The sequence below is a fragment of the Dermacentor variabilis genome, chromosome 7 (genome assembly GCF_050947875.1).
Source record: "Dermacentor variabilis isolate Ectoservices chromosome 7, ASM5094787v1, whole genome shotgun sequence".
In the NCBI taxonomy this organism is placed as follows: Eukaryota; Metazoa; Arthropoda; class Arachnida; order Ixodida; family Ixodidae; genus Dermacentor; species Dermacentor variabilis.
The window spans coordinates 67,517,399-67,529,623 of NC_134574.1; the positions used below are offsets into that span (position 1 = coordinate 67,517,399).

Below are 12,225 nucleotides of genomic sequence, written 5' to 3' on the forward strand. Positions count from 1 at the left end.
GCATCACAACCGAATGACATAGGTGGTGACGAGCCTCTTCTTAAAACAGCAGGTATGAGGTAAGCGTCCTGTAAACCACGTCCGAACATTCCGACCAAGTCATGACAGGCGGGGAAACCGCCTCCGTAAGTTCGTGCGGTAGATCATGAAATGGTATGGGGGGAGAGGGGGAAGGGTTTGCGATGTTCTCGGAAGGGTAGATACCATAAGATAAGTTTTTTTTTTTAAAGCGAAGCTTTCTTTGCTTCTTCCTTCGGCATTTCTGCTGATGCTGCTGCTGTGGGCTGCTGCTGTAGCGCACACCGTGTAGGAAGGTGATTCAGAGACAGGCGTGAGTCAGAGAGCAAAGGCGACTGGAGAAACTCTTTTTCACCCCACCGCGTCGAATGTGCGCAATGCCTTTTGGAACTCCCTGGCCGTCGCTACATTAGCCGCTAGACAGCTATAATTATCCGTGACTCCCCTCAGAAGCATTGCAGAAACTGAAGCGCTTCCCTTTCTACTGATGTGCGAGATCAGAGGGGACGCAGATAGAATTGTAGAGAGGAGAAGAGGCAGTTCCCATGTAATAGATGTGGAGGGCGGTGACGTGAGAAGGCAAGGAATCCCCACTACCATACGACAGCGGTTGCGGGGAAACAGGATAAGCTTAAGTTCAAGGTGCGGTACAGTACGTTGCTGCTAGATCTGAAAAATAAACGTCATGCATATATGTCAAGCGGACAACTTAGGCAGGGCATGCAGAAGCAGAGCCGCATTAATTAAAGCGCAGCGCAGGGTTCAGGAGACGCTACGGAAGCGGTCGACCGTCAAATCAACACTTCTGTGCCCGTCGCGTTAGCATTGCGTCTATGGCCTTGCTAGAGGTCGTGGATTTCATCCCAATCGCGGCAGCCGCATTTTGACGTGCGCGAAATGTAAAACTCACGTGCACTTAGATTTTGGGACACGTTAAAGAACATCACGCTGTCAAAATTAATCCGGAATCCACCACTACGGCCTGACTCATAATCCGAGTGTGGTTTTGGCATGTACAGCCCCATGATCCAATTCAAGCTTAATACTTGTGCCACAATGCGATGTTCCATGTGAAAAAATGACTACGCTCAACCCTCTCAAAACTTATAAAATATGGCGCACAACAACGCCTCAAGCAAACACATCTCCCTGTGCGTTCTCTGCACTACGCAGACTAACAGCAGTGGTGCCCGCAAGGTAACGTTGAACATCAACTCCCCACACTCGTGTTTGCCTAAATGTTGAAGAAATTAACCTTTGTCCGTCAACATCACCGCTAATTATCGTCAATGAAATCATCCAGCATGGAAAGCTTCGCTTACATCGATTCTCACAGTACGCGGGATCTGCATTCGTTTCACTTGATATGGTGATCCACCTTTCTGAAACGCTACGTGTAACGACTCTGAATGTATGAGGTCTTGGAGCAAGAAGGCGACAGTGTAAACTTAGTCGCCTTCTCTTAGAGAACAATCTACACGTAGTGGCAATCCAAGAAACCAAAACTGATAGCCAGGAAGCGAATGATTGAATGGTGTCCACTTTCTGTCTGCATTGAGATGTTTGCGTGTATCATTCTGTCGGTGCCTCTAGTGCTTCTGTCCGTTTTAACGGCAACAGTGTCGGTAAAACTGTGCAGTAGCTCTTTTCGTGCCAAAATGGTCGCCTCTTGGTTGTTTCTTCTTTTTTTTTTTTTTTTTTGCACTGTGGTCTGAGCTTCCGTGTCATTTGTGCGTAGGCTCGAAATGTAAAGGCAGGGAGAAAACTTTTTTTTTGCGTTTTCAGATGTATCTCGAATGTGGAATAGTGCTAGATTTGTTGGGAGACTTCAATTGTGTTTGTCATGCGGTAGACATTGTAAAAGGTTCGCCAGTGCGAGATAAAACTGCGGGGGTCTTGAATGTAGTAGTTAGAAGTTATAAGACGACTTAGAAGATATCGGAAGTGTTGCCACAGTTGGTGCGCGTCCCCAATCCACACATTTTCAAGGCGGTAGCCATGCACGACTGGATAGGCTGTAGGCGCCGCTTGAACTTGTGTCACTATACACATCGTATGAGGTTAAGCCGCTGTCTTATAGTGACCACTGTCTAGTCATTGCAACCTTTGGTAAAAAGAAGTCACTGTCGGTTCATCATTCCGCGACCTTTAAAGCAGACCATTATATGCATGAAATAGACGCAGCGAAAGGCGCGCGGGCCAATCACAGTCGTCTCCTCTCTCCGGGGGAGGGAAAGGTTGTGATCGCGTGTTCGCTCGCCTCGCGCTCGCCGTTTCGCACCACTTCAGGTCAGGCAGTCAGATGGGGAGGCCATGTTTGGTTCATTCTGTCGAAGAGCAGGCTGCGTTCAAGGAGCGGGAGCGGGCCGCGCGTCGAGCGTTCGGCCAAAAAACAGGCGGCGTTTGATGAACGCCGCCGGGAACTAGCTACAGAAAGGGCTCGTCGTCGACGGGCCGACCTCGTCGTGAGAGTAGCCGAAGCCGAGGCGTTACGACAACGAAGAGCCGCGGATCCCGAGCTTCGCTTCCACCCCTGTTCACACTAATGCAAGGGCGGTCAATTTGTTTATAAACATATGGGCATTTTTCGAGTGGCGGAGACCTACCTGTGTTGTCAGCACTTAGTGACGGCGTTTGGAATGCATAATTTTCTATGCGAAAGCTCACAAGGTCCGTAGCTGGGAAAAGAATAGCAACTTCTCAGCGAAAGCCTAGACAGCGTGCGCCGTATTCTTTGGCGAGCGTGGCTCCCATTGAAATTTGCAGCAAAAAAGTTAGCTCATGCTTAAAAATCGCCGTAGTCACTATTTACAAATCTTAGATTCTGATTTCGCGATGCCGAATTAAAACGATGAAATAGGTAAAAAGCCACATCAATAATTTCGCTCTTGATTTTTTTATCCCAATGTGTCCAGGCCGACGTCTCTGTGAAGTTGTGCTTGTGGTGTCATGCATTCTGTCCGGTTGTAAACTGTGTACACATGTTCGGTGACGCAGTTGCGCAAGAAGTACTGCTCGCACGATGCGTGCCTATCCCACAGTGCGTCTTCCTTCACCCACAGGACACAGTGCAGTCCATTTGTGTCTTTCTGTGATGACGTTTCCTTTACCTTTAACACTGAAAGAGGAAAATGGACAGACGTTATTGAAATACCAGAGTGCATAAATTGCGCGCGGTCACAGACACACCCTCCCCTAACCTATACATGTAAACAACGCACAAAGCTTTGTTTCTTTTGTACGTTTTTTCTTACCTACACGTTTACCACAATACGGAATAGTTTGCAAACGTGTGTAGAGCAGAAATACATAACAGTTCATAACTTCTTTCGCCCATTTACACTTACAACTATCTTTTTGCCATTTTCGCTAGCAAAGCTTATACCATATATGGTAGCTGTGCGTTCAGTTCATGTCAAGCATTGAGTTGGTAAGAACAGATACCGTCCATTGAAGGTTTCTGGTAAATTTTACTCGTAGGCCACACATGTCCACATAAAAGTGAGTCATCGGTGAACTAGACTACCTAACCTATGTCCCTCGACAGAATTATGTTGTGATGGGGTTTAAAATTCATAAGGGAACACAGAATGTCCGAGAGACGCCATAGTTGAGTGTTTCGCAACAATTTTGACGACATAGAAATAGTTCCCGTGCACCGAAATTTGTTACGTGAAATTTTGAAAATTTCACCAACATCGCAGTGTAGCTAAAGCAGCCCGAGTAGCGTCGCAATGCAACAGCATTACATTACACGGGCTTAGCGAAAGAAATAAAAAAAAACATCATTTTCTGTTGTTGTTCTCAAGGAACAGAATGCACGTCGCTTTCTTCCAGATTTATTCCAGAAAGCTCGCAGTACCATCACTGAAATGGCCCGTCTGCCTTAACTGTACTTTAATAGCGTCATTTTGTTTTGAACTCTCTTCTGAGACATGCTACTTGTTTTTTAGCAAGCTGTCAACGGAAAACGTCAATCGAAAAAAGAAATCCAGCTCAATGATGAGAATTGGCGCTTGGCATGTTCTACATGCACGAAACCAGCATGTTATTCCAACGTGGAGAAAGCTAAGTTGTAAAATCGAGGTAGCTGCGATCCTTTAAAGAAACAAATATGCATAAAGAATCGTGATCGGCTGTCGGATTACGCCACATGAACATCCTTAGAGACAACCACGTGACAAATTTTCAGGTGTTCATTAGGCTATCTTATATCGAAACGGCCAAGAGGCCCTTCACCCTAATAAATTGCAAAGATGGTTAATCGATTGTTGAGCTTTGACGAGAAAAAAACATCTGTACAATATTCTTTAAGTTTGCAGGGATAGCGCCACAAACATACGCACGCATAAACGCAAAAGAAATAGAACAAGAAAGGCGAAGAAGGAGGCTGTTCGCTGTTCGTTGGCTGGAAACAAGAACAAAGTGGTGGTACTTTTCCCAAAATCAATCGACAGCACGATGTTGCTGTCACTCCTAACTGCAAGCCCCTTACTGAACTACTCGTAGAACCGCGAAGAAACCCTCCCACTCTTGGCACACACATCGAGGATGCTATATATCAAGCATTCAATGAATGACACAATTTCCCTGATTAGACTTCATAGCAACTATGGCGGTCGTCAAAAACGCTTGCTACTAAATTCTTGAATGCCGCATGCACAGGCGTGGAGTGCAGGCAGCGGCAGAACTGCGCAACTCGTCGGCACACTTGGCTGGCTTGATGGGGCAAAAATACCTTACGACGTTTTTACGAAGCCCCGGCAATGTTTTCTTGTGCGAGAAGAGGATAGCTGCAGCGAACGTCACACGAGGTGCAGTGAAGAAAGTGAGTGACATCATTTTGGTGACCCCTTCAATATCGACCCGCTGTCGAGAGTTATAAAGGTTGGTCAATCAAATGCTCTGTATATCTGCTCTCCAGCATATTAAAGCTTATATATATATATATATATATATATATATATATATATATATATATATATATATATATATATATATATATATATATATATACGGAGCGCTGCAATGCGATAAATGCATGAGCGCACGTGGTTTTATTTCCTATTTTGCAGGCTTTCGGTAGACACCGAAAAAAACATGTGCAGCCACAAGAAATTGCATCTGTCTTTTTTGAATCGCCCCCACAAGGTAACGAAACGCACTTGAGCCACAGTTGAATATTAAAAATTTTCCATAATTTACCTCAGTTAAATAATTAATTAAGCGCACTCTAAAAGGTACATTACGGAGCCCCACTTGACGGCAAACCATATGCCGTTGGTTCCCATTCAGCCCCGGCTAACCATTTGTTTTTTTTTTTTTGTTGTTTTTAGTGGCACGAGCATCGAGTGACACTCTTGTTTCTTGCGCAGCACTTCCAGTTCACCTCCTGAGACGACAGGGGACGAAATTCTAAATAAATCAGAAAAAAAATGAAAACATAGTACAGCAGAAAATTGATCGGTTTAATTATAGATACTGTTACAGTGCAATTGGAATATCAAAGCATAAGTTTAGTTGCAAGTTACAGAAGTGTCTGAAGTAATTAAAATTAATTAGAAATAAATGATTACCGCGCACCAAAGAATCGTAGACATCAGAGACCCACCACGTGGGCACGACTTTGGCGAAATTCCTGGCAACTGGGAAGTTTAAAGCGGAAGTAACGGTGTCACTACTGACGTCACGCGCGCGAAGGCGGCATGATATTTAACCGGCTAATTATTGAAAAACAGTTGCTTGGCATAGACTGAACATCTGCCTAGCAAAGCGGATGTGACGTCACTCCCTCTTCTCTCGCTTCTCCTCTCCTGGCGCTCAACTACTCGCTCGCTCGATTGCTCGCAGTAGCTGCGCACTCGTTACATGCTCTGACGTCAGCACCAGAGAGGGCCCGTAACGTGTGCTTCGTGCGCCGCTCGCTAGGGGGCTACGCCCCGCCAGGGGGTGCGCACTGCGCTTCCTCCTCGCCCACATATCGGGCGAGGGGAAGACGTCCGCTCGCTTAACCTAAAGAACACCAACGCCGAGGTGCGAGTACCACGAAGTGACGCCTAAGTGAAATATTTGGTTGCCTACCCTTTCTTTCTTTAATTCTCGGTTTATGTTAGGCGAAACAAAATGCATATAGCACAACTGACGTTGGTCTCTGAACAACACTTTGCGATATAACGAAGCGCGGCTGATACCACATATCCGGGACCTCAAGCACCATGGACGTAATGCTAACACATTTCTGCCGCGTTTACCGCTGAAATGTCACTGACCTTTTTTTTAACTACATACCGTTGGATCACATTATAAATACTAAATTCTGCGGTTTTAACAACCAGAACCACAATATGATATTAAGACACGCCGTAACGGGGGACTCTGAAATAATTTTAACCTCCTGACATTCTTTAACGTGCGCCCAATGAACAGTATAGATGGGCGTTCTTGCATTTCATCCCATCGAAATGTGGTCGCCGTGGCCGGCAGTTCAACCCACGCCCTCGGGCTTGGCAATGTAAACAGCGGACATTCTGAGGCTGCACTATCTGCGGTATAGGCCCCCATATTTACGCAGCACTACTCTGTTATCTCCCGGATCGGCCCTCGAAAGAGACTGCAAACACAAGTAGGCAAAACAGAAAAATGGGGGTAACTTGATAAGAAAGACATTGTATTTCAAAATTCAGACAAATATTTGCAGCAACACCGAAAAAATTATTGGCGTTAAAATTATCCGGTAGAACAATTGCGCTTGAAGGAACAGTGCACACCGTTCTTGGGTTTATTGCTTATAACGCGCAGTTAATAATATACTGTGCACTGCTCATTTGCGGGTGTGCATGGCGCAACATATCGGGATTTATTTCCCTAACGATTCAATACCACGAAAACAATTGTCACTTGCTTGCTAAATTTTTCACTTCGTAGCCCAGACACACCCAAAACAGAACAATATGAGTAAAACTTAAAGTCTGTGGTTTTTACGCGTCAATATCGCGATTTTATGACGAGACACGCCGTGGTGGGTGACCTCGGATTAATTTTTACATTGCGCTCAATCAACAGCACACGGTTGCTTTTACATTTCGCCCCAACTGAAATTTAATCCCGCGACCTCGTGCTTAGCCGCGCAACACCATAGCCGCTAAGCCACCGCTTTGGTTAACCATTTGATTCAACTTGAGTTGACTGGGTTTGAACGCGATCATGTCGGTACGAATCCGTCGAAGAAAACAGCGCTATAAACACGAAGGAAAAAAAAAAACACAGGATGAGGGCTAAAGACCAACGATTGGTTTTATTGTGAGCGCACAAACAAATAACTTGAATGGGAAGGGGATTTGGAGGGGGGGAAGGGGTAAAGAGGGGAGAGTGAAAATTCCAGCCGGGCATGGGTCTGACGATAAAAATGAACGAATACATCGCGATCAGTCCCGGAGAAATACGTACGCCTCGTCGGTGAGGACGAGTGAAAGGGTGCTGACGCACGACGGGCCTTTTGCACATCGTCGTAAAGGTTTCGAGGATATCACGGGTGCGACTCTCGCGATATCTAACGCAGAAGCTTGGCGTCTTGAAGTAGCGGAGTGCATGCGCAATGGCATCGCAGTGAAGAGCCAGAGTGCTTCCCATTCCTATTCTTCACGTGGAACGCGCGAAGGGTCATTGAGACACCGTCCTGTCTGGCCGATATACGTTCCTACAACGTAGTGGGGATCTCGTGCAGGACTTCCTGTAGCGCTGCATAACGCGCGACGAGTGGCACCTACTGCAAAGGGGCTCGGATGAAACCACGGCGTGTCTGTGATCTGGCAAATCACTTTTGGCTCCTGGCGAAACGTTACGTAAATATAAAAACGCAGTTCTTTCGCATGTTCGTGCGCTCTAGGGAACTCTCGTCCTCGTCTCGCCACTGTCTTTCGTCCCTTCTCGTGCGCTAAAAAACCTCAGCTAGGGAACCCGCCACAGCTTTGGTGAAAAAACGGCCGCGGTGGTGTGGCGGCGTCAGCGTTTCGCTGCTAATCCCGATGGGCGCGGGATTCAATCCCGGCCGCATCGGCTGCATTTTGATGGGGCCGAAATGCAGAAGGAAAACGTCCGTGTGCCCTGCGTTGGGTCCACGTTAAAGGAATCCCAGGAAGTGAAAATTAATCCGGCGTTCCCCATTAAGGTGCGACTCATAATGATATCGTGTTTTCGGCGAGTAAAACGTCGGAATAAACGAGAAAAAAGGCATTGAAGAAGCATTTTCTCCGTCGGCCCTCAATGCGAGAAATCACCGTCTCGAGTTTGTTAAAAACAAATGTGCACCATTTTCCTTGCGATTTCAAACGCATTTCACCGGTTCAAATCGTTCTGCAGGTAGGCGCATTGTTTTGTAAACAGTAAAATAAATCGCTTAGCAATTACCTCGTCGTTCCAAGGCACCTTGTTGTACGAATGCCACCCCTCCAATACAGCTCTTTATTCCGCCAAATTTCAGTTTTTGAAAACCAAACGAGAAAATGAAATTCGTTTTACGTTTTCGTGACTTCATTTAAACTCAGCTTTTTGCCCAAACGAGAGCTCGTGGTTCATATTGGCTCGTCATCCACAAGTAATATTTTGATACAAACTTCACTCACTGACGACGTCAGCAAATGTGCAGTTTTAAGTGACTTGCAGGGCTTTAGTCTATATATACGAACAGCCGCGAAGTCTCCCAAAGAGGAGACGTTCTAATCGCTGCAAACCAACAACTGTAATTATTGATAACATCGTTATTAACATCGAATCTGCTTTATTAATATTATGGCTATTATGTCGCGCAACGCCAGAAACAGTCCTGCTGGGGGCACGTTATAGACTTTGTCAGCATAATACCAACTTCCCATGTAAATTTAATAACATCCTAAGCCAGCTTCCTATAGACCTTTTCATCGGGCGAGAAGGAAAGGGCGCGCGGCGAGCCTTTCCTCCTATCTGGCTTGTGCGATCTGGCACGGCGCTGCTTGAAAGTATTGCTGTCGCGTGCTGCGGAACGATTTGGAGATGCTTTAGCTCGTACTTTGTGAAATTTACGCAATGTCCGTTCACACAACGTCGTCAGGGAAGCCTTTCTATGCATCGGTAACTACAGTAGGCGGAAATATCTCTTGGGGGCGCAAAGATGCCACACGCATTATCAGCCTCGGTGTGGGTATGTGTTGTGAACTATTTTGCGTATATCGGTTTTAATTCAACGAAGAGAACCAGTGTCTCTGTATTACCAGCATGAAATGGTAAATCTGCTCACTACCTGGTCGCTTGGAGTCGGGAGTAAGGACTAAAACATAAAACATAAGATCTCATGCTCGTGTACGGCCAACCTAAGGCAACCACCAAACATCTAAGCGGCAGACGCTATCAAATATTTCTGATACACCGGCATCTTTCTTACACATTTCAAATCTAGCAGGCTTGAAACCTCTATATGTCTACGCTAGCCTCCTGCATGAGGCCGATGGCGCTGCTCAACACAGCAATCACTGCGCTTGGTGAACCAGCATGATGCATATATAAGCTGTGTGCTTCGGCATTGCCTTTTTTCCTTGTAAAACCATAATATATGAGAAGGATCGCATAAAAAGAATGCGATAGCTATTTTTGAGGACTAAATTTCTGTAATCCGTGTGAATCCGTCGTAGAGAACAGAACGAACACAACTGAAAAATAAAATTCGGCTATCATCCTCTTTCTCGAAAAATAAAGAGAAAACGGGCTAACGCCGCAATCCGCCCTCACATAGTCACGCCGCGCAACGTTTAAAGATGTATAACCGCTGATGTCGTATACTTGTACTATGCGCTACATAGAACAAGTATATCTGTAATCCAGCACCTACCACTGCCTAGGACGCTCGCGCAGTTTGTAAACGGTCACTTTGCTGGACAAGCCTAATTCAGACTCTAAGATAGGCTCTTTTTACTAACCAAAACTAGTTTATTCATGGGTGGAAACCTCACCCACCAAACCAAGTAGTCACGCAATGTAATATGCAGCTCACAGTTTGAACGCTTGTCAAAGTCTAACAGCAAAGCTCCTATCGCAGCAGAACGGTACCCACGCTGTTACGACCGTCGCGTATGTTTCATTGCTCCTAAACCGCAGCTTAGAACTAGAGGATAATTCTACAGGCAGGTCACGTTAGTGAATGGAATATTCAGAAATACACAATTGATCTTCGAGGCTGATTGTAGGCTCAAATATGCGTGCACATATCGCGCTGCGTGCTCTGTCCGCGTCAAAGCCAGCAGAAATTCTGGCCATGCCGACTTAAACCACTTCAGTACGCCTCACAGAACCGTTTAGCAGGTAGAAGACGCAAGTCATACTAAATAGACCGCACGACCGCGAAAACAAACGCCAGAAACTATCGCCGAGCGTATACCTGCCATTCAAGCGCTACCCAAGCCAGCCTGTCGACTGCCCATAGATGGCACCACTCCGTTGCAATACCGTGGCGCTCATGAAAATACGGTCTTTAGGGCATCCTAATGCACATATCCTTCTTGTCGGTGGTTTTAAGTGTGCGAGCAATGGCTGGTAAAATCAGGTTTCCTTGATAAGTAACACGGAACAACAAATCCTATTGAAGTTTGCCTTATTTCTAAACTCACGCTACTTATACCGGAACAAACACGCATCACAAAGGAATCGACAAACATCTTGGATTTAATACTAACAATCAACAGCGAAAGTCTCTCACTTACCTCAACGAAACTAGCAACCAGAAGGTTATTCAAGCTGTACTCGCCTTCAAGACGGCGCTCCGCCAGACTTCGAAAAGGCGATTCGTTGCTATAATTATGTCGAATATGAAGTCATAATAACCTAGTTAGTTGCGATTAATTCCACTCTCTGTGATTAACTACGAGAATAGGTGCGTTAATGATAATTGCATACTGTACAAAAATAGCCGAGCTAGTAACTGAGTAAATTTCTAAAATTACTTTTCGTGCCAACTCTCAGAAGCAATGGTCTAAGAAGTCCCTTACAGGTTTGGAAAACAAAAATAAACGTCTTGGCGCAGAAAATTTTAACGCCAGCGAGCACACGTCGGAGATATGCGCCGACGAAAGCGTTTATTGGACAGTAGCCCGCTGGCTCAAAACTATTACAATATAACCCCACGCAGTATCAGGAAGCAATTATTCCTCACTGTACGCGTAGTATGAATCTCACCAATGAATCTAACGACGTACTGACCGACGCTGAATGCGCTAACTTGTTTAATAATAATTTTTCATCTGTTCTTGCCGTCCGAAGTGGTGCGCCACGTTCTTTGGCGTTTTCCCATTGAACCAACCGTACCATCAATTGTACTCTCTATCTGCAGTACATCAACCGAGATTGGAAACATTAAACTGTCATTCTCAGCTGGTGTACATGAGTATAACTCAAAGTTTCTCAGAAACACTCAATTCATTTCGGCAGCTTTAGCTATGCTTGCTGTACCCTCAGTTCCTTGCTGCTGCCAACATACCTGAGGGCTGGAAAGTAGAAAAGGCCGTTCCTATCTAAAAAACAGGTAACAAAAGCTCACCAATGAATTACCGGCCCACATATTTAACAAAATCCCATGTAAGATAATAGAACGCGTCATTTGATCTCACACCATGAATTTCCTAGACTCGATCCAGTTCTAAAGTTCATCAAGGCATGGATTTCGCAAGGGATTCAAACGCGAACCCCAGCAGGTCACCTTCCTTCGCGACTTGCACATTAATCTCGATCGTAACCCGCAGGCGGGTGCTTTAGTTTTAGACTTTGCAAAGGCATTTGAATAAATATATCTCAACAACGACTAATACTAAAGGCACTTGAACATCGATGCCGACATTTTTGCATGTATTCAGGAACTTCTCATAAAGCGTTCCAAAATCGTTTTATTGGCAAACCACAACTCTACATCCTCCCCTGTAGCGGCAAGTGTCCCGCAAGGACACCTCCTGGGGTATTTTCTGTCCTTGGTGTACATGTTAACAATCCGCCTCTACACGTGTCCTCCCACATCGGCATGTTTGCTGACGACTACGTCGTCTCTCGCACCAGCACTAACGCCTCTGACCAACAAGCTCTAGAGACTGACCTTAACTATGTATGAAATTGGTGCAACCAATCGTTAATGAAAAATTGGCCCAAAGAGAAAGAGAGAGAGAGAGAGAGAGAAAAGGATGCATAGAAAGGCAG

General features: G+C 45.5%; 1 protein-coding gene across 2 annotated transcripts in view; it reads right to left on the bottom strand.

Moving 5' to 3' along the window:
- Positions 1 to 2,736: 2,736 nt before the first annotated feature.
- The window catches only part of LOC142586830 (uncharacterized), a 57,250-nt gene continuing 47,761 nt past the window's right edge, over positions 2,737 to 12,225 (bottom strand). For both annotated transcript variants that reach the window (XM_075697698.1, XM_075697697.1), the window contains exon 6: positions 2,737 to 3,136. In XM_075697698.1, coding sequence (XP_075553813.1) covers positions 2,916 to 3,136 — 221 coding nt within the window. In that variant the 3' untranslated portion in view covers positions 2,737 to 2,915. The remainder of the gene's footprint in view (positions 3,137 to 12,225) is intronic.